A 23,556-nucleotide genomic window follows, 5' to 3' on the forward strand; every position below is an offset into this window, starting at 1 on the left:
AAAATCCACCCCCCCCGGCCATCAGTTTTTTATCACTCTTATAAGGAAGTTTATCTTGGAAGATAGCTGTGTATATAGGATATGCTGTTTTATAAGCTACCAGTTGTCCAGATATAATGTGTTTTGAGTTTATTGATTTGTTTATACTGTGTGCATATTTTAAACTGCCTTCATACCTCTATAAGAAGAGGTAGTCTAGAAATATTTGAATATCATCAGATTAATTTGGACTATGTAAACTTTTCTCTTTAATTCTTCTGTTTCTTAAGACAGTATTAGTATTTTTTTAGCTAACTATAAAATCATGAGTGATCCTTATGTCGATCTGCTAGAGTTGAGTCCAATAGCACCTTAGAGGCCAACAATATTTTATGGGTATGGGTTTTCAAGAGTCAAAACTCTCTTCACTAGATATCTGGTGAAGGGAGCTTTGATTCTTAAAAGCACATATCCTGAAAATCTTGGTCTCTAAGGTACTACTGGACTCAAATCTAATTGTTCTACTGGAGACCAACAGGGTCACCTCTGAGATTATCGTGTGTGGATCCGTAACCGTTATAAATGGTTTTCTAGCAAGATATGAATAAATGACAGTAGTACATGGTACAGTAATGGCAAAAAATACCAATAACCTGTCCCCATTCAAGGACCATTGCATAAGGCACTGTTGATGGTGGGCTTCCTGTAACCAAAAGCCAGATCTAGAGAGCATCAAAAGGGACATCTGGGAGTTGATGCATCATGTGGCTGCCTTGCATTGTTTGATGATCTAGTATAATATAGGATCACATACAATAGATGAATGAACTCTTGGTGCTTAAGGATTCTTAAGAGTATTAGAACTTCAAAGCATCTAAAGAAAATTCAGGAAAGGCTATTCCTCCTAGTAAGAGAGAATGGTTTGTGGAGAAAAATTGTAACCTAATACTTCCTTTGGGGAAGTGAAATTGACAGTCTTCAGTAGGATAAGGTTATCCTATTCTTTTGCTGCTTTTATTTGGCTGTGTGATTAGTGCAAACTGGAGATGGAGGAAGAAGCCTGCCCTGCTAGAGCTCCGGTCTCCTGTTCATCACAGAGGCCAATGGTTCTGTATTTTCCTGAAATGTCAAACTTGCCAAGCACCCTGAGCGTTATTTATGCTAAGTTAATTGATTCCATGCTACTCAGGCTTTATTAATCATTTAATTTTTTAATCATTAATTTATTGGCAAATAAATGTTAGTTTTGATGTTGTTGGTCTTCAGGAAAATTTCAGAGACCATTGAATGACATGGAGAAGGAAACTTCCAACTGTGGCTGAAGCAGTTCAATAGGTCCTGGAATTCTCTCTGTAAAATAGCTCTTCATACAGTTCCCAAGACATGTATAAACAAAAGGTTGTTGTGCTACAATGATTTGACTAGGATGGATCTGTACATACCAGTTGCTAAACATTGGTAGCTTCTTCCTGGAGTAACATACAGAAGTATGATAATCATTTTATGAGGATGTGTATCTGTGTGGCACATGTACCCACTAACATACCACTCTTTCCATCGAAATGATTAGAGTTGCCAACTCCAGGTTGAGAAATTCCTGCAGACTTTGAAGAGGGCAGGATTTGAGGAGGGAAGTACCTAAGCTGAGTATAATGCCATCAAGCCCATTTTCCATTGTCTCCAAGGGAACTGATCTCTGTTGTCTGGAGATCACTTGTAATTCTGGGAGATCGCCTTGCCCCATCCTAGACAATAGTATATGTAGACATGTTCTTTTGGTGAATACATTTTAGCAGTTTTTTGATTAAAATAGGAATTGTAGTAATATGTTGTATCTTCCTTGATTTGTTATTCCACTTAAACTATTGGGGTTTACATATACATAAATTCAAGATTATGTATATGTTAGCTTTTAACTCAAAAATGATGGCTGTAAACACCAACTTTCAACTTGGAGTTCAGTGAAAGGATGGAATTTGAAATAAGTTTTGTTTTTCAATTATAAAATTACAAGTGTTATTCAGAGGTAAGTAGAGCTGCCAGTCTCCAGGTGATGGCTGGAGATTTCCTGGGATTACAACTGATCTCCAGGTGATAGAAGTCACTTCACCTGGATAAAATGGCTCCTTTGGAAGGTGGACTCTGTGGCAATATTCCCCACTGAAATCCCTCCCTCTTGAGGCCCTACCCCAAAAATCTCCAGGTATTTCCCAATCTGGAACTGACAACCCTAGAGGTAAGAAGTCTTGGAATATGATTTTACTGAATAATGTCCTATTTAAGGCAGTAAATCATGTGTTTTGGATAATAAAAGTCAATATTTCTTTTGCTTTCACTTCCCATTTTATGCTTAAGAACTGTCTGTGAATCATCACTAAATGGTTAACCATTAAATGATAGATGTGCTCAGTATGTAAATGATTAACCATTTATTAGTCATTACAGCATTAGAATATATTAATTAGTTAATTGAATTCCTCCTAACTAAGTAACATACCAAGGGAAGCTGAAAGAGAAATAAGAAAAAGCATATTAGTTTCCAAACGAGTCTTAAAATTTGTGTCTCATCCTCCCTTGAAACAAATCTAAAGTATTTGTAATTCTTTACCTGTTTTTCATTCTTTTCATTCCTTGGCCCCACCCAAGACTTTAGAATGCTTCATCCCAGCAAGTTTGTGCATCTTGCCACAAAACCTTATTCATCAGTTTATTAGTTTTCAAGATGCCTCCCTGAGGTATTCTGTCTGCAACATATTCCTTCTACCCGTCATTCTATCCTTTCATTATAACTTTAGAGTGTAGACATGCTTGAATGTGAGAATCTCAGCTTTCTGCTTCATCATTTTTAGTTCTTGTTGATGTAGAAGGCAGGTGTTAACTCTGTACTGTAAACTCAGAGAACCAGAGATAAATCATAGCAGTCAGTCAAGTTCCTATACGTGAGATCTACATGAAGATAAAATATCACAGTCTGCTGCTATCTCTGCATTTTATTTTATTTTTAGAGGAGAACAATTTTTATATGCCTTTCTGTAATAACCATTTAATGAAAAGACTGTGTGTTCTATCCATTTGGCCCAGTTCTACTGTGGTCTGTTTCAAGTCCCTGCTACTTTTGGGTAGCTTTCAGCTAGATTCTTAATGGCTGTTAAACATACACAGTCTCTTTCATTCTGGCTCCATCTATCATCCATTATTGTGATTTTTGCTACCTGGAAGTAATAGGGAAGCATTCCATTTGGAAGCATTCAATTCATGCTCTGATACTCACAGGCACCAGGATCAGAATACTGCCTGTCTTTTTAATCATGCAGAAAGCAACTATGTACAGTTAAGCACTTTAAACCCTCATTGGAGTCAGTGGGTCCAAGATGAATTTGGAAAATGTAATTCAATTCCATTTTTCTTTTCTTATAGGTTATTTAAAAATGTATACCCTTTTTAAAGAGCTGAATGGTTTTGGGGCTCGGCTGGGCCACCTAGTGACCTAAACCAAAATTACTTATGGACTAAATGCACTTTCAGTTCTTGTTTTATTTTTTGTAAAGCAGCTCCATGATCCACTCAGTCACATAACTAGAATATGCATTTAGGGACAGTAAGAAACAACTTTTTTACTTTGCTTTTACTTTATTTCAGACTTATATCTCATTCTACCCCAACAGACTGATTCCTGGCGACAGACATTGTTATAGCACAAAACCATCTAATAATAAGGCATTTCAGTGTAAAACCTATCATTTAAAACAGCAGCTTGGTGATATAAAACTTTGGGCTTTCCAGAATCAGATTTCCAGAGGAACCTCTGCAAAGGACCTCCTCTCAGTTCAACAGAGACTCCAAGGAAACTCTCCTCCTAATTCTTTGTTCCTAGTATGTCAAGGGAGAGACGGGATAAAGAAGGAAAGGAAAGAAAAAAGAGGAAAGGAAGAAAAGGGAGAAAGAGAAGGGGGAAGGGAGGGGAGGGGAAAACAAGCATGTTCTTTTATTTTGCAGCAGGAACCAAAGTTTTGATTGAACTGTGTCCTAAATTTTTAATTGTTTTACAATAATGCACCTATATACAGAATTTATTTAATTTATGTTATTCAAAAATTGTCATTGAAATGGCTTCTGGAGCAATTTCCAGCAAAGATAACAAATAGGCAAGCTGCATAGAATCAAATAAAACAATATGTAAAAGCCAATTTGTATTTAATGTAACTAGTACAAAAGTTAAAAATTAATCAGTGGAGTTGACCGCAAACAAAACCCAAACAAAAACACAAAACAATGTGATGTAAGAAAAATGAGACAAAAGCCTGAGTGAACTGTAAAGAAAAGTCTTCACTCAGCACCTAAATCCAGATAACATCATCAGACAAGCAGGTGTGAAGAGGAAGTTCCAGGAATGAGGTGCTTCAACGGAGAAGGCCTGTCTTTACAGACAACCCGATTGGCCTCTCAAGCTGGAGCAGGACCTCCACAAAAGATCTTAACTGGGCAGTCAGCTCGTCCGAAGAAGCCTTCTTCTAACAATCAATAATTTACCTCTGAGAAGCCAGTTAGGATTGTGAATGAATGAACGAATGAATTGTTTATTATGATCACAGATTTGCACAATACATACAGTACCCAAAATATTTACATAGAAACTGATGCACAGATGATATAAAACTAACTAATCTAATTCATTAAATCAATACAGAACTATAGTAGACTCCAGAATCTATTCTATTTATAATCCAAGGTTCATGGTCTGAAAGAAGGAAAGTATGCAGTTCCTTCAATATTTGAGGGGGGAGGGATATAGGAGTAATAAAAGCATATCTAAAATCACCATAGAAAGGGAATGCAATAAAATATGCCTAACAACTTCAATGTCCCACTTGCAAAAGGGCAGCAATTAGGATTGTTCAGATTTTTCCTTGTATGTATAGTATAATTTTTCTTGAATATTTGGTCTGAGAAATGGAAAATTGTATAATATATACTCTGTTCTGTTCAGACTAGGGGAGAGGCTGTGGTTCAGTGGTAGAGTATCTGCTTTGTATACAGAACGCCCCAGGTTAAGTTCTCAGAATATTCAGTTGAAAGGATCGGATAGTAGGTGATGTGGCAAGTCCTCCAACTATAACCCAGGGGAGCTGCAAGAAAAGTAGACAGTAGAGACCTTGATGCAGGGATTCCGATTGCCTCTGACTTTTTCTTCATAATTTAAAAATTAAGTACAAATCCAAATGTTCCTTTTAGAGTACGGTAGGCATTTGTCACAATATATTGTGGTTTCACATTCATTCTGCTCCTTAATATTTTCCTTTTCCTAGATTATTTAAAGAACCTTTTAGAAGATTCGGCTGACTTCAAAGATACTCAGGGTAAGTTCCTTTTATAGTTCTCTTCAAATGAAAAATCTTCATCTCAAAAATGTATACATTCAATTGGTATTCATTAATATTGATTCAGTTAATATTATTAGTAATGGATTTATGTAAAAAGGGTTGTTATGAGGATAAAACAGATAGCCCTGCATTAAACTCTGAACTTCAAGGCAGAAGGTTGTGATAAAAGTAATTAAAATCCTGCTACCACTAAACTGCAGTGTTGCTTTTCTATCGGATAAGGAAGAGACATTAGGAAGAAGAGAAGAAGAAGAGTTTGGATTTATATCCCCCCTTTCTCTCCTGCAGGAGACTCAAAAGGGTTTACAATCTCCTTGCCCTTCCCCCCTCTCAACAAACCCCCTGTAAGGTAGGTGGGGCTGAGAGAGCACAGAGAAGCTGTGACTAGCCCAAGGTCACCCAGCTGGCGTGTGTGGGAGTATACAGGCTAATCTGAATTCCCCAGATAAGCCTCCACAGCTCAGGCGGCAGAGCTGAGAATCAAACATGGTTCCTCCAGATTAGATACATGAGCTCTTAACCTCCTATGCCACTGCTGCTCCTGGTGAGTGCTTGTGTAGGTGCTAGACAAGTGTTCCCTAGTGCTTTCAGTCTGTTGGAAAGCAGGAAGAATTCACAACTGATGCATGAAGTGGTCTTTTAAAATTGATACTGAGGGCAACTATAGAGGTAGGTTTTCAGAGAATGTGGAGCTGACAAGAAACATATATTATATCTGGCCTTGTGCAAAGCCTTCATTCATCCCATGTGCAAAGCCTTCATTCATCTTCATTATTGATAAGGTAGGCTTCCTTTTTTTTCCTTCCAAAGTTGGAAGAGTGGAAACCTCATACTCTATAAAGTGCTACTTGGATGATGATGATAAACTTGTATTTCCCTTCAGTGTTATTCTATGGTATGCTTTTCTTTAGAATCAGCATGAGTTTCAATACTGATTGTCTAGCCCAGAGGTGCCCAACTCTGGTGCTTCAGATGTTCATGGATTACAATTCCCATCAGCCCCTGCCAATTGGCCATGCCATCAGGGGCTGATGGGAATTGTAGTCCATGAACGATTGAAGCACCAGAGTTGGACACCCCTGTTCTAGCCCATGCAACCAAGTGCATCCGTTTCTTTCTGTGCTGCCTTGTTAGGCTCCATTTTTATGCCATCTGTTTTGTAATTGTTGTTTTTAAACTATGTTATTTATGATGTTTTTAAATACTTATATGTTATTGTATCAATTATGTATGTTTGTTGTGAGCCACCTTGAGTCCTCGGAGATATGGCGGGATACAAATGTAAACAATAAATAAATAAAGTGTTCTTTTTTTGCTTTTCAGATGCTCTTGCTGTTGTCATAGAAGTGGCCAATCATGCAAATGACATTATGAAACAGGGAGTAAGTATCTCAATGTGGAAGGACATTCAAATTTAAAACTAACAGTAATTCAAGGACAGAATATTAAAAAAATAATGCTAGCGATGTTACTGTAGATCTATTCTACTTCGATCTGACTGTTGTGAAGACACTTTGAGTACAGATATGTTCAATTCCTGTTTTATTTGAATGGTCAGCTTTAATAGATTTGCAGAAATATAGCATTAGGATGAAAACTGTCACCAGTATTCAATAACTAGCCTTTTGCACCAAAGACAAACAAACTGTCCAGCTGTTGAGTTTCCAGAGTGTGGAATTCATGGGTGCTTAAGCAGGCATGAGGGAGAAATATATCTAGTTTTAATGCAATGTGAAAGTGAAATTACAAGTTAGAAACACAGAAACCATAGAGCTGGAAGGGACAAAAAGGGCTATCTAGTCCAACCCCCTGTCCAATGAAGGAAATTCACAGCTGCCCTTTCCACACTTGCCCAACGCCAAGTGGAAGGCAAAAAAACCCCTCCAGAATACCTGGATGAACCTAGCCTGAAGAAAAATCTCTTCCTGACTCCAAAGTGGCAACTGGCATTACCCTTGGCATATAAGAAAGGACCAGAAGAGCAGTGCACTGGCTTATCTCTACCTGCCCTCCACCTCATGATCTGCCTAAATTCACAGTGAGCCATAGAATCAAAATTGCTATCAGATGGCCATCTGGACTCTACTTGAAAACCTCCTAAGGAGAACAGCCCACCGCCTCCCAAGTGAGCCTGTTGCACTGAGGAATTGCTCAGTCAGGAAGTTCTTCCTAATGTTTAGCTGAAAATTATTTTGATTTAATTTCAGTCCATTCTGGTCTGGTCTGACCTTCTTGAGCAACAGAAATCAACTCCATTCCATCCTTTATATGACAGCCCTTCAAATACTTGAAGTCGGCTATCATATCACCTCTCACTTGTCTTCTTTCCAGGCTTAACATACCCAGCTGCTTCAACCTGTCCTCATAGAACTTGGTCTCCAGATTCCTCACTGTCTTTGCTGCCCTTCTTTGGACACATTCCAAGCTGTCTCTACAAGGAATCATCCCTATGATTCTAAACCTAAAGACTGTATCCTCTCGCATTCTGCACTTCAGGAGATTGGTTTCTGGTGATTTGTCCCATAGAATGTGAAAAATAAAGAACTTCTTTAAAAATGGAGCAATCCTGAAGCCCGTTTGAGTAGTAATTGCAGTTTTCCTGTGTTAAAATAATTGTCTGTCTTTTTCCCCTCCATCCCCGTACTTCTGTGAAAATTCTCAGATTTCCATTTGTTTACAGTAACTTTATTTATGCTTCCTCCCTCCAGGATAACTTCCAAAAGCTTATGCAAATACAGTACAGCTTGAATGGTCACCATGAGATCGTACAGCCAGGAAGGGTAAGTTATGAAAGGACATTGCCAAAAAATAAAGAGACTGCAGATCATCATTGAAGCCCCTGTGTGGGCTGTAACTGGCAAGAAAGGGACAAAGCTTGAATTTTTCTTGGCCTCATGTCGCCAACTGTCTTCAGTTGTGGAGGCAGCTGAGCTCTTCAAAGGAAAATGGGGGGGGGGGAGAGAGAGAGAAAGGGGAGTCCTGTGTCGCTATCACAATCCACCCTGACAAGTATTTGCCATTATCCCTGGTAGCTGGCTTAGTTGATCTAGTTTGTGACAGTTTTTTCTTTCTTCTTACCCCATATCACACTAGCTCTCCATATGATACCACAAAATGTGTAGCTTCCTTTCTTGGCTGCAACGCCAGTCCCCTGGCCATTCAGACTTCGCAGTCTTGGTGACAGTTTTGCTTCCCTTTTGACTTTCTGTCTTATACTTTACTGTCCTGCAGTTATGCTTTGCTTTTTGCTAGCATTTCAGTATTTTTAAAGGTAAGAACTCCCTTTCTTCCTTTTGGGAGAGTTTCTGAACTCAACAGCTGACTTAATTTTTTTCTTGCATTTCCAGATATTTTTGAAAGAAGGGACATTGATGAAGCTGTCCAGGAAGATCATGCAGCCACGAATGTTTTTTTTGGTAAGATGCCACAAATGTTTTTTGCAGGCTAGGCTATGTCATAATGATGCAGCCAGTCCCACTACAAACGTTATCAACTAGTAACTTATTTTGGTCGGCAGCTACTTCATGCTACTGTTTTTCTCTAACTGTGACTTCTTGAATTCATTTTCAATCCTTCTCCAATCAGTTTGGGCCCTCTTTGTAAGTCTAGTGATCTTTCTTGTTCAAATACAAGATTGATTTCAGGTTGACTCTACTTTTCATAGATGTTGAAGTTTTGCCTAAATATATATTGTGCACTCTGGTTTTATAGCAAATAAAGTAAATATATACAAAATCCTTGCTTTGCTTATTGTCAAAAAATTTGGGAATATACTACAGAAGCTCATGGCTTCTGAAATGAAATTGGCAAGTTCAAATTTGATTAAGCTTCATAGAGCCAGAAAAATTTGGATTAATTTTGCTAGAAAAAAGAAACAATTTCACACTGCTGTCTGTAGCATATTGACAAATACTGTTGTAACCCCATGGAGTCAAAGGAGGGTAAAATGTTTATTCCTGAAAGGAAGCCATGGGAGAGCCCTGAGGGAAGAGAGCAAGAGTTCTGAGGGGAAAAACAAAAACAGGGAGTTCTGAGGAGGAAAGGGAGAGAGGAACCATCTGGGTGCTGCTGCACAGAAAATTGAGATCTGAGAGAGAGTTTGCTGCAGACTTCAGAGAGCTGTAGCAACACACACGCAAAAAGTCCCAAGAGCAGCACAGAGAGCCATTCAAGCTACAGCAGACAGTGTGAAAAACCTGCAGAAGGCTTAGAGGCAGCAAAAGACTCTAATCACCGTGTTCACTACCATTTTAAGTAGTGCTGCCTAAGTTTGAATTTAATGAATGGGTTTTCTCATCCCTCCTTGATGAATTAAACCCTACTTGTATTTTAAGTTCTCCTTGTAAATGGTTGTAGGTAACTGGAGGTTCTGAGAGTTGGAGAAACTGGGGTTCCCCTGTCAAATTAATATCATTCCAATGGATCCTGGCCAGACTTCACTCCATGCATAAAGTTTAATGAAATTTTTGTGGTAAAACAGTCTGCATGTAGGGAACAAAGCATAAATAGGCCCCAGGTTAACCCCAAGGGAGGAATAGAAAACTTTGAGTGGTTGTGTCTGCCTTCATACACTGCTTTTTGTCCGTCACTTCCACAGCAAAGTGGGCACAAAGTGGCCCTCTGTACCACCCCTGTGTAGATAAAAGATGGCCTTTCTATTTGGTATATATTTATATATGTGTGTGTACCTTTTCTATATGATGAAAGCAATCTAATTTCAGCTATGTTTTTAAAAAACTATATTGCAGTTTAATGATGCTCTGCTATATACTACTCCTGTTCAGTCTGGAATGTACAAACTCAATAACATGCTGTCACTGGCTGGAATGAAAGTGAGTTAATTACATTTTTGCTGTATTATGTTTTGTAATTCATATTTGGGACTTTGGTAGCAAATCCACTTGTAATAATACTAAAGTGTGTGAATATATATATAACTATGTAGTGCCCTTCATTATAGCCAACTCCACTAATAAATTAGTCCAAGCTCATGAGAGAAGAAATGTTTTTTAAACTCTATGGATTTTGCAGTCAGTACATATATGTAATCGAGCAGTGAGGTGAAGTAAAAGTATTTAATGTTAAACAGCACAAGTAATGTTAAACAGGCTTGCCGTCTGTGTTGGTTTATTACTAGAGCATGCTGAATTACAAGCTACTTTTTGCTCTTTAATCCCTCTTTCCGCTGTCTTGTAGTTTCTGACTTCTGAAGGCATGGTGCTAGTCTATTTTCTATTTGCTTTGTGAGTTGACAGGTTGATACCACACTACTTTTTTTTAGCAAGCCAAATTCAGTTAAATTGTTCTGCTGCTTTGTCAGGTTAGAAAGCCAACACACGAAGCGTACCAGAATGAACTGAACATAGAAAGCGTACAGCGATCTTTCATTCTTTCAGCCAGGTAAGGATGAGGCACACATTTGTTTCCTTAAGCACAATAAGTACCATTTATTGCCTTAAGCTTGTATTAATGTACAGTTAAATATTGAGACAAAAGCGGGGGATAAAAGCTGCTGAGTTGTGTTTGTGAGCAGCAGTGCTGTTTAGTTGTGTTTGTGAGCAGCAGTGCTGTTTACGAGTTTAACCATAGTATGTATTTGACCCAACAGTTCTGCAACAGAAAGAGATGAATGGTTAGAAGCCATCTCAAGGTCAATTGAAGAATACACAAAGAAAAAAATCACTTTTAATCCTAGCAGAAGTGTGGAAGAGGTGAGTTCTTTATTGCACCAGAATGGAGCTGATGCAACTTACTGCGTTCTCCGTTGCCTTCCGGGGAAGGGTGGCAGCGTGTGACGCTCCCCCATTCCTTCCCGTCTTCCGGGTGGGCGGGGAGGGCTTCAGAGGCCCTGGAGAGCATGCATGATGGCAGATAATTAAGATAATTAAGAATTAAGCAATTAAGATAAATTAGAATTAACACAGTTTTTAAAATTAAAAGAGCTAAGCCATCAGATGCTATGAAGTAACTTTAAAACACAAACAGCAGCAGTGAATTCAACATAAAGTTTTAGTGATTAAGGCTGCATTCACAATATGACTAACCTCTTTTGTGTGAGGAGCACAAGTATGACTTGTTGCTGTGTTTATGTGCTCCTACCTTCCTTATCCCTCTTCCCCCCAGCCTGTATACTGACCCAATGTCTTCCTGTTTTGGAAGACTTCGTTCAAATTCCAATTTGTCATGATGTCAACATCTAGATGAAACCTCCCTGGAAACTGGAATTAAACTGTTTTTTAGAAGTATAGTTGTAGGGCGGAAGCTCCACTCTGCCCAGGTTCCTGCATGTGGACATTGCAACAGTCACCACCCTGCACAAAGGAGAATGGGCAGGTGGGAGTGTGCAAGCATGGTCACATGCCCATTGCAGAGATTTGTCATAATTTCTGAATACAGCCAGCAAAGTGGGAGTAATAACAGAACTGGATTATCTAAAGGGAACAAAATCAAAATTATGTACCTCATTTTCCTTTTTTTTCTAACCCAAAAGCTGAAATAGTGCCTCAGGAATCATAATTCATTTTAGGAACCATGTTGATGTCATTGATCAGTATTAGATATTCAGCCCTAATTAGCAAAATAGAAAATCATGAAAAATTCTGGCTTTTGAAATAAATCTAGCCATTGTAAATAGTAAAGGTATTGTCATACATTTTGTATTTTTCTCTTTCTTACCTAGGCAGACCCAGAGAAAGAGGATGAAGACAGCCCTTTAGGGTCAAAGGCTCCCATCTGGATTCCTGATACAAGAGTGACCATGTGTATGATATGTACTAGCGAGTTCACATTGACCTGGAGAAGGCACCACTGTAGAGCATGTGGAAAGGTCGATAAAGTTTTACAGCTGATCTTGCATCTCTCTGAATCAGTAGATTGGATTTGACTGTTCCTGGATTAATTAATTAATTAATAAAGCTCTGCAGTTTGCAAAATGGTAGTACTCTAGTATAACTGTCACTCTGCAGTTTGCAAACTGTGCCAGACCATCTTTGGCCCTGTAATAAATATCTGCTTCAGCGAGGTGTACGGAGTGAGGGAAAAAACTCTGCTGAAGGCTTCTAATTTTCCACTGCTGATTTTCTTTTTTAAACTTTCTAAACAAGGTTTCCACGAGTGTTCCAGGAGATCTTTACAATATACAATATACAATTTAAGCTTGCATAAAAAACCATGATTAAAAAGAACACTCATGAATTGTTCAGTATGATTTGTATGTACTGGATTTTGTAGGAATGATTCTTATCTGGGTTGTGGATGTTACCGTCTGACTAAAAATAACTGTCATGAATCTTTTTCGTGAGTTTGTTCCTCACTCGCTCTTCCTGTGGGTTTCTAAACCTCAAGAATATTAAAGCCTCAGGTTAATGGTAGAAGAAAGGGAAGAAACTGGAGAAAAGTAAAGTGGAAAAAAGAAGGTAGAAAGTATAAGTCAGAGCTATCTGTTTTTTCTATGCCACTGCCAGTTGGTCCAGCTGCTGTAGCTGCTTGATATGTGGTTTGGTTTGCTCAACTGATAAGCAAAACATTACCTAGATGAGGCTATTGTTGCAAGTCTAATCTTCAGTAGTCAAGTCAAATTGAAAGTACTAAATCCCTAGTTGTGTTCTGAATGGTTATCTGAGAATTAATTTTGCTCATGCCCTGTTCAATGCATTGGAACTTCAGAGTTAAGCTCTTGTAAAGTCAGTTGTTGTTTTACTACATGCTTATTTTCACTGCATTTCCCCAACTTTTTTGGACACCAACATGAACAGAATATTCAAGAATCCTATTTAGATAGATTGATCGAGAATAAATCTGTTGTGGAAAGTCTTTCTAGGAAAGTGCTATTGATAATTTTGAGTTGTAGCTCTGGGTATGCTTAAAACATAAGCTCAAAAGAGGTACCTGTAGTCTTGGGTGTTGGTATGTATATTTCACAGGCTTCATTTTCTTTCAGATAATCTGCCAAGCTTGTTCCTCAAATAAGCATGGATTAGACTATATGAAAAATCAGCCTGCAAGAGTATGTGATCTTTGCTATAAAGAACTCCAGAAACACCATAACCTTTCTCTAGGTATGTTTTTAAGTGTCCTGTATTTATTTATCGTTTGCCTTAAACTTCTGTTCAGGGACTGTTGTTTCCCAGGTCATGACACTATTAATTTCAGTAGGACTTGCATTGACACAGAACAGAATTCCTCTAAGGACCCTATGAATGCATTCCCTTATAACATACAGTCTGGATTATGATTGGAAACAGCCTTGTTAAAGCAAGGCTGGGGCTGGTTAGTGCCTCTTGGAAGACCACCTGAGAACTCTGTGGAGCCCACCAGGATCTGTGTGCTGCAGAAAAGCATGTGGAGTCCACCAGTGTCTGTGTGCTGCAGAAACAGCAAAAACAAATCTGGGTTTAAAATGACTCTCTCAGTTGATAGCAGCTGTTCTTCAAAACAGGGGGTAGGCAAATATACTTTAAAGTAAAAGATGTGTGCTTGTGGGTGATGCCAAATATGTGTGAAAGTTGTAGTCCATCTTACTGTATCACTCTCAGGCCAATTTCTATTGCATTTGAGGCTGAAATTTAAATATTCACTCATGCACAAATAGTACTAAAGAAGCTAAAAGGTGTCTTTTGTGTCATCTACTAAAGTTAAAACTTAACATTTGTAAACAAAGTTAGAAAACTTATCTTTGATTGAAGCACAATAGTAATAACTATTATGTTAGTGTGTTGTCGCAAGTTGGTTTGAAAGGGAGTGGAGTTGAAATTCTGAACTAAAAATAACCTTCTAAATGTGCATTTTAGACTATCTGTGCCCTCCTTCTAAAAATGGGTCCCCAGTAAACCACAGATCTCCATCCAGTGCCTTGTCTACTGTGTTGCACAGTATCCCATCAGGAAGAAAACAGAAAAAGATTCCAGCAGCTCTCAAAGAAGTATGTATGATTAGTGTTCAGTTGTGTGTGTTTAATAGCAAAAGTAAAATTTCTAATAGTTTGACACTTCTTTTGGCATTGGCATGATTAGAACCAAAAATCAGATATGGTTGCTAGTACTTGCACTTGCTACTCATGATATAGCCCTTAACACTTGAATATATCTGTCCCCCATTGTTATGCCCATTTTCGTCACATTTTTATCCCACTATTCTTCTAAGAATCTCTTACCCACATATTTAACTGTTTCTTCTTCCCACCCTGCCATGTGATAGGTTAGGCTGAGCAGGCCAAGGTTCACTATAATGTAAACAATATATTATCTGCATCTTTTTTTTTACCCATGGTCATTAACTGAAATATGAGAAATGTGAGAAATATGACAAAATGAATTTCTTTTGCCTTGCAATCAGTTCACACATTGACTTCTTTATGAGGGACCCTTCTTTGCCTGTCATCAGTATCAGTTTAGCGGCCATTGTAGACAGTCACAGCTGCAGAAATACGGGGCCTGTCTTTCGATTTTTAAATATTTATTTATTTCATTTATACCCCAGCAGATGAGCTGGAATCATGTGGCACCTTAAAAGCTAGCTAAGATTTTATTCTACCAGATGCATGTAGTGCTGCCGGGCCATAGCTAACATTCCCTGGGAGGAAATGCGAGGTGGGACCTGGTGTGCTGCTGGCACTCTTGCATAATTTCCCTGAAAAATATCAAACTTTTGCAAAATGCTATAGTGCCTATCACATCACTTCTGATTTTTACTAGAAATAATGTAAGCATGCCAGAGTGCATTCCTTCTCCCCATGCCATTTCCTCTCATCAGTGCCCAAAGCACTAGTTGACAGTGAGGCAGGATGCTGAGAGACCTGCTATCATAGGGGGAGGCCTAGCAAACCAAGTGTAGTGTATGCTAGTTCCTGCCTAGTGAAGATCCATCACTTACATCTGATGAAGTAGGTTGTTCAGTGTGAGCCTATCCAGAAAAACAATCTTCTAAACTCCGAGGGAGAATCAGAAAAGCAGAAGCCTTTTCACACACAAAGTACCAATTTATTGTATATATGGTGGGTACTGTGCAAAGTATTTTAACACTGCCTATAATTCTGAGTTATTTGAATGATTTGACAAATTGTGCTACCTGTCATGTATCTCCTTACAGCACTATTCTTTGTTTTGAATTTAGGTAACCGCGAATACAGAAGACTCTTCAATGAGTGGATACTTGTATAGATCCAAGGGCAATAAGAAACCCTGGAAACATCTGTGGTTTGTGATAAAAAATAAGGTGCTATACACATATGCTGCTAGTGAGGTGAGAATCAAAATCTAAGATCCAAGTTTTGTAGATAATTACAGGGAGTGGGTGAAATGTTAGAGTTGGATTCAAAGGTGATTTTAATCTCGATGTTCCAGTTGTCCTGATCTACCAAGGACAGACAGACATTCCCTCTTTTCTGGTACCTGCCTGTAGTCTGTCTTTATACTTTGTGGAAACCTTGTTAATGCTTCGTTAGAGCTAAATGCTGAGGTTGGCCTCTTCAAGGGTTGACCAACTGTGAAATACTAGTGTGTAAGTTGTTGATGAAGAACCATCTGAAAAATGACATGTGGAGTTCTGTATGGTGGGAATTGCACAACAAAGATTTTGTTAAACCAAAAGCAAAACTGAATAAGAACAAGGATTTGACACCATCATCTTTTAATTGTATGCGGATGCATGTGCATGGCATATCATTGAGAGTTCCAATTAGTTTTCAAATGCCTGTGAATGAAGAGAAACTTGAATTTATAAGAAAGCCATGCCTCATTCTGAATTTCTTTGTGAAATTAGGATGTAGCTGCTTTGGAAAGTCAACCTTTACTAGGATTTACAGTTGCTGAAGTCAGAGATGAAAACACAGAATCTAAAGTATTCCATTTACTGCACAAAAATACTTTATTTTACATATTCAAAGCAGATGACACCCATTCAAACCAAAAGTAAGTGACTACTGTGTTGATTTAATCTATATGCAAATATGAAATTCAAGGGTACTCTACAGACACTGCTTTAAGTTTTGTACTATAGTGGATAATTATGCTTTGGGTCTCTGCTTGGAGCAAAAAACTGAGTGCTTTATGAGTTACAAAGCATTGGGGAAAGATATTTTTACTGTTTACTATCTGAGCTTTCATGGAAAGTCTAAGCAATGCTTTGTACCCACTGCTGCAAAAACCCAGGAATCTCACATTTTCCTGTAGAGAACTGCAATTCTTTGTAGCTCAGATAAAACAAAAGTGGATTTTTTTCTCCCGATTCCCACTGGATCTTTGTAGGAGTTGGGAAAGGAAGACTCTTGAATGTTTTTATCTCAAAAACAAAACAAAATAGTTAAAGGCAGTGGTGACAAGGTGCAAGGCCCCCTGTTGGAAACTGTCAATCTCTCCCTTCTGCAAGGAGTTTTCATGGGGAGGCTAAAGGAGGTGGTGGTACGACCACTCTTGAAGAAACTATCCTTGAACCCCTAAGGTCCATCCAACTACCTCCCAGTCTTGAATTTGTCATTTCTTGGTAAAGTAATTGAGCGAGTGGTTGCAAAGCCGCTGCAGATATTCTTGGATGACACATCAACCTAGGATCCATTCCAATCCAGCTCCCTCCCTTACCATGAGATGGAGACTGTGCTGGTTGCCATCACGGATGAGCTCCAGCACCAGGCAGGTCAGTGCTGTTGGTGCTTTTAGATTTCACTGCCGCATTTGACACAGTCAATTACAATTACAATCTTGGCCCACCCTGAAGAGACAGGGTGTCAGCCTGGAGTCCTCCTTGTGAACGGAGGCCCAGATCATGCATATGGCCAGAATGGCCTTTTTCCATCTTTGTCAGGCCAGCACCCCCCCACCCTCCCGCCCCAATCTGTCCTATACAGATCTGGCTACAGTGATCCATGCGATGGTCACCTCCAGGCCAATTACTGTAATTCACTCTATGCTGGCCTGTCCTTGAGACTTCTCTAGAAACTGCAGCTTCTCTGGAAACTGCAACTGGTCCAAGATGTGGCAATGAGAGTACTCACTGGGACACCAGTGAGATAGCCCATTAGACCAATGCTGTTCCAGCTTCACTGGATGCCAGTTGAATTCTGGATTGTTTTCAAAGTTCTTGTATTAACCTTTGATGCTTTGAGTGGTCTATGACTGTTGTATCTTCGCAACCCCATCTCCCCATTTTGTCCACATAAGACCTGGTGATCTTCTGGTGGTCCCTGGCCCCAAGTACATTTGGCTAAATTCCACCACAGCCAGGGCCTTTTCACCCCTGGCTCCTATTTGGTGGAACTCACTCCCAGAGGACATTAGGGCCCTGCAGGATATAAATCAGTTCCACAGGGTCTGTGAGACCGAAATGTTGCGCTTGTCCTACAATAGAAGATGCCAATCCTAAATTGTGATATCCTGGTCCCCCAATTTACACGTCATCCATAAGTTTTAGATACATGAGAGGAGAACTAAGGTAGGTATGGTTTGGCTAAATCATCATCCTTGTATTTTTGGTATAGTGGAAGATTTTAATCTATTAATTTATTGATTTGTAATATTGTGATTGTTTTGAAATATGTGTGAAAGCTGCCCTGAACCTGGCCTCTAGCCAGGGCGGGCACTTTATTAAATCAAATCAAATAAATTTTAAAAATAAAATGTACAGTTTTTTCCTACATTGCAAATCGTAAGGCTTAATGGAGTTATGATTTGGTTCTCAGTACCACTATTTGGGCTTTTTGTTGTTGCTGCAGGGGAGATACTCAATTAACTTGCAACATTTAATTAACTCTGGCAGTAGTTTACAGATTAAAACCATTTTCCAAAAGATTTAAAATATTGCAAACAGTCTTAACTAATTATAACTCAAAGCCCAACAAATAAAAGCATTTATTCTATATCACTAGTATTAGCTGCAATATACTAGCCCTAAGACCCCATGTATGTCCTTAAAAATCAGTGAAAATCTGAAGGGCATTCATGACAAACTGACTTGCATAATGTAACGTTTTAGTGAAAAACTGGGTCTATCAATTATGCATATGTCGAAGACACCATACTATTTGCTCCTTATTAATGTTTTCTTTTCCATCAGGTGGATAGAAGCTTTTCAAGAAGCGACAGTATTGTAGCATGGCTGATGGTATCCTCTGTTGCTGTCAAATGGCGATGTCATATACTACAATTTTTTAGAACAGAGTGATAGAATTCTACAAGCATCAACCTAAACGAATATTGTCTGCCAGCTTTAGGAGATCCTGCCTCCTCTTTGTTTAGTTGAAATACTTTTTCAAGAAATGTGTATACTTGTCTTTTTTCTGATACAAAAAGTGTTATTTATTAAACTCTGCCAGTTTTACTTAATGGTCAGAATCATTTCTGAAATTCACTGTTGAATTCCAAAGTGCCCTTTACATTATGATCAGAGTTTTGTTTTGTAAGAAAGCTATAATGAACTATTATATGTCTTCAGTCTTCTGCATCATTATTGTCAGCACAGTTTCAAAGCTGCTGCTTTTAACATTGCTCTTGGGAATTAGAGTAGCAAGGTTTTCAGCCTCTTCTTGTGTCCGTTTAGGATAGCTTGACAGTCATTTGACTGAATTGCTACACAATCTCTATTGATACTAAGCAAATAAGTTATCAGAGCTACTTAATCGTACACAAATAGTCACGGACCCATAAAACTTGCATATGTGCATGTAAGTCAGGTTGATCTAGTTCACTACAATGCGTAAACATTTAATTCTCAAGCAGTGTCTCAATAACTCTTGGCTGCCAGACAAACTCTATGCCTGCAATTATACTAGTGAACCATTGCAAAAGGAATATACCAACAATAAGTGGCTTGTGCTTTTTTAAAATAGTTGGTATCCTGAGTTACAAGAATCCTTGACTTTAAAATGTAAGATTCATATCGTAGAAATAGGAGAGTTTCTTAGTATGCATCGCTTATCGATGGAAAATGGAAAGGATAATCATTCTACTTTCCTTGAACGTTGCACAAAAGAGTAAACTCATAAAATATTTTTAAATCCATATGCAATGTACAATTTAAAGCATGAATAAGATCATGCAAGAAGGCAACGAATTCATAATGAATGTGTTTTCCTTAATATACATTCCTGATGAGTCCAATACGAGGTTTATATACATGATGTAAAATTTGGTAATTAAATCATCTTTACATTTTCCTATTATATAACAGGAACTGTAACTGGAATTGCCAAGTCAAAAAGGTGTTTTCAGAAATGACAATGACTAGGCATATCATGATTTCTAGCTTCCTGTTCATTTGATGTACTGCACAAGTGCAATACATTATTTTAACTTTATTATCTTTAGCAAAATTTCACAACGTCTGAGGATAGTCACACAATGGTTGTTTAGTGCAATTATTGGTAGTTTGGTGCTTTTGTATTACATTTTTGTATGCAATAAATAAATTTTCTACAATAATGTAGGAGTAAGTCAGGAAAACGTTGAAAAAGTGTATGAACATTCATCTAGTTATTATTGAACCTAAACCAATATCACAAGGGCCTTGACAATAGGATTCCTCTGTATTTTCCAACTCTCAGGTTGCTAGTTATTTTTTGATAATGGTTTTAAGCTATACTGATTCTTAACCTTACTACCTTATTGCAGGGCAATAACCAATCATTGCAAAGGATTTACCAATCTGTAATAGTTTTTAATTATTTTTGTTAACCATCTGGATAAAAAAGTTCTGTTGCTGAGGTTTTTAGTAAGTCTAGCAATGTGCTGAATATCTTATCATAAGTAGAATATAGCTGAATTTCTCCCAAATTGCAACCAACAAGATAATTGTTTACTATATGGCTCTGAGTACAATTACACGAATGGATTTATAGGCATATAGCCAGGGAGAAGATAATTCTCTCATTGTGTTAACCCTCTTCAAATGCAAATATGGTTAGATCAAAAACATTACTAATAGAGTAATTGTCTTGCTGCCAAAGATGAGCATGAAATTCACAAATGGTTATTTCTCTATGGAAATGTGGTTTGTTTGTTTTTTAATGATTGGATTATGTGAGGAAAGCTCTGTGTTTTATGCTGCTACTTCCTGTTCTGCTAGATGTCTATTTAGGTCTATGCAAGCTATTTGAATTGTCCCAATTGTAAACTGAGGAACAAGTTAAGTACTTGAAATGTCTGACCTGCACTTAAATATCCCACTGAATTAAGGCACTCCTCTGTATAGCCTCATCAAGAAAATCTGTCAGTGCTCACAGAAAACTATATAGTTCATTTTTCCTGCATTATTAAATTTACAGGTGGCGGGTAAGATTATTTCATGAGGATGAAAGCAAGACACGAATTAAGTTCTGAAAGTTAGTTTATATTTAAGTACCAGTTTTCCCCAGATATATCAAGGAGAAAACTAATGATAGTTTCGATGATACTGTCCTTGTTGTGAAATAAACTAAGTTATCATTACCCTGAGTCAAATGAGCAACACATGTCCTGTTTCATGTGATTGTTAAGCTTTTAGGCACAGACCATCAGACAAGTTTCTATACATGCCCCACAAGTATGAATGAAAATTGTGCAAAAGCTCACTCTCGTGACATAAGCACTAGTTCAGATCTCATATGCCCTCTTCAAAACACTTTGCACCTTAAAAGAAACTTCAAGGGACAGGCTGAAACAGAACTATATTTATTTGAACAGATGTAAGCAACTTACTCGGTTATTTTACACATGAAAGTGAATAATTGATGATTTTTTACATTAAAAATATATACATGCCTGCCTGTTTCCTTTATATGGAATACATTCAACACTTATATGGAATACACTTATATGGAATACATTCAAAAGTTCGAAGTTGTTACCCTGAGGTTTTTAAAACCAAAAAAAACCCTGCCAGAGTTAAAATGAGGAAGACACCAGAAGTTAGCATATTTAATTGGTGAACAGAATATTGTAATAATGAGGTTGCATAAGTTAGCAACGCTTAATATACTTCAGGGTATTTTAAAAGAAGTTCAGAATCATGGATGTAAAGATAAAAATAACAACCAAAAAAAAAGAAAATGACTGCAATCCTGAAAGCCTTTTTAGTCTTCACTCGCTCTTCAATAGAAACTTCTCATGCTAAATCAGGAACCACTTTGACATGTTACAAGAGAGGTTTGGTAAGTAGATCACCATTTATGTGGAAAAAGAACAATTGGAAGCCACACTATGCATATGGATATCACTATGTGAGCTGCTGGACAGCACTCTTTATAATTTTCATGTTTTTGTTTTGTTTTTTAAAAAATTATAACACATGAAGACACTGAGTTTTAGTATGTTGTTCGTTCTCCCGTAAATCCTTCTCTTGATCGATTTAGATTGATCAACCTCAACCACTACTACACAGTTGTAATAGATTAAAACATCTCTTACCTACTTAATTTATGTTACATTTCTGCAACAGACTGCTGAATGGTAAAATAGGCACAGATGTTAAGAATAGTTAACTTTTTTGTTCTATGAAAATACTGTCCTCCAATTTTCCAGGTGTTTTATGTTTCCAATTTTATGTTGGGTGTTCTAAGACTGTACATGTCTACTAAATGGAATAGTAGAAAGTTTTTATGTTGCAAATTAAACAGTTGTCATAATAAAAGTCCTGATGTATTTATCAAGTCAATTTCATAAATGTCCATCCTGTTACAAGCACCATTTCTCTGGAATGTAGTACTCAATTAATTAAAATAGGCAAAATATGCACATGCAGCTTCTTTCAAATATGTTTTAATCTAGACTTAGGTTAACTTTGAGCAAACGATGGATTTGTGCAGACTTTACCATGTAGTAGATCAGATTTCCCATTTCCTTAACTATCCATTTCTTTCCAAAGGAAATCTTATCTAGTTGAGTGAGTTGCTAGCTAACATTAGCTGGAGTTCAGAAGTTAGTATTTAAAATACAGCACCAACCATGTGTGTAAAGTGCCATCAAGTCATAGCTGATTTAGGACAACCCAGTAGGGTTTTCAAAGCAAGAGACTATCAGGGATGGTTTGCTATTGCCTTTCTCTGTGCAACAACCCTGGTATTCCTAAGTGGTCTCCCATTAAAATACTAACCAGGGCTGACCCAGCTTAGCTGAGATCAGGCTAGCCTGGGCTATCTCGGTTGGGTCCAGTATCAGTACAAAAATCACTTTGGAAACAATGAACATCCTCTAATCCAGATTAAGCATTCTCGGTTTATATAATAAGGGAGAGTTAAACACATACCTAATCCATTAGCGAAGCCTCAAAGTATTTACCTTTAATTACCTTTTACCTTTAATTAAATTCAGCATTTTGCAAATGTTTCGATCATCATCCAGTTGCAGTGTTTTCTAATTTTCTAAGAAAATGGGCTGCTTTCAGCAGTGGGTATACTGGCCCTCATTACTATCGAATGGAGCCCTTTTCAGTATATTTAGTTTAGCAGTATGTACAGGAATTCCCTAAAATATTGACATCCATATATGCCAGGATCCAGGGAAGTGAGAGACAGATGCTAAGGACAAGTGACAGGACAAGTTTGTTGCTTTCCTGTCCTGCGAAAAAGCTTTCTAGAGGTGACTGCTTGGTCACTGCTGACAACAGAATACTAGGTCGAATGGACAAAAGTAACTTGCCCGGGCCACCACAAACTGCAAGGCAAAGGCTGATCTGTGAACACTAAATCCCAAAAATTTCTTCTGCTTTAGTTATATCTGATCTTTCCTATAATTAATATCCTGCATCACTCCAACTTCTGTTACTATTTGTAGATTGCCATCTACAAATGCTTACCCTAAGGCAGTTACAAATAAAGTCTGAGATGAGAAAGAAAGTGATGAACTGGAGGCAGGGATGAGCAAGAAGAATATCCATTTGTTTCTTTTTTATGCATTTTGCCCCTTTCCTGCTGAAACTAATCCTAAAATGGGGCTGGTGGAACATTCTGTGAGATGAGACTTCGCTCAGTTCCACAGGGCCCGCAAGACAGAACTGACCCACCAGGCTCATGCTCGAAGACAGCATCCAACTAGCTGGCCTCCCTTTTCCATCCCTTCCTTTTCATCCTTCCCTTCAACCAGTCAGGGTATTAGTGAATTTATGGGGGATTATAATTTAAATTGCTAGTGTTGGTGAAGGTTGATCGTGCCAATAAATATATGAGAATGCCTACTGTTGATTTTATTGTATTTTATCTATTGTTGTAAGCTGCTTTGTGGCCCATAAGTTGAAT

General features: G+C 38.0%; 1 protein-coding gene across 1 annotated transcript; it reads left to right on the forward strand.

Moving 5' to 3' along the window:
* Window positions 1-3,350: 3,350 nt before the first annotated feature.
* On the forward strand, window positions 3,351-21,956 carry LOC125435361 (FYVE, RhoGEF and PH domain-containing protein 6-like). Its single transcript, XM_048501550.1, has 14 exons — window positions 3,351-3,365; window positions 5,222-5,336; window positions 6,684-6,742; window positions 8,069-8,140; window positions 8,708-8,776; window positions 10,109-10,192; window positions 10,681-10,760; window positions 10,969-11,071; window positions 12,040-12,186; window positions 13,300-13,417; window positions 14,150-14,280; window positions 15,471-15,599; window positions 16,119-16,267; window positions 18,405-21,956. The coding sequence occupies exons 1-14, from the start codon at window positions 3,351-3,353 to the stop codon at window positions 18,439-18,441; spliced, it is 1,308 nt and encodes a 435-aa protein (XP_048357507.1). The 3' UTR covers window positions 18,442-21,956.
* Window positions 21,957-23,556: the final 1,600 nt, after the last annotated feature.

Source organism: Sphaerodactylus townsendi, linkage group LG06 (genome assembly GCF_021028975.2).
Source record: "Sphaerodactylus townsendi isolate TG3544 linkage group LG06, MPM_Stown_v2.3, whole genome shotgun sequence".
Classification (NCBI taxonomy): Eukaryota; Metazoa; Chordata; class Lepidosauria; order Squamata; family Sphaerodactylidae; genus Sphaerodactylus; species Sphaerodactylus townsendi.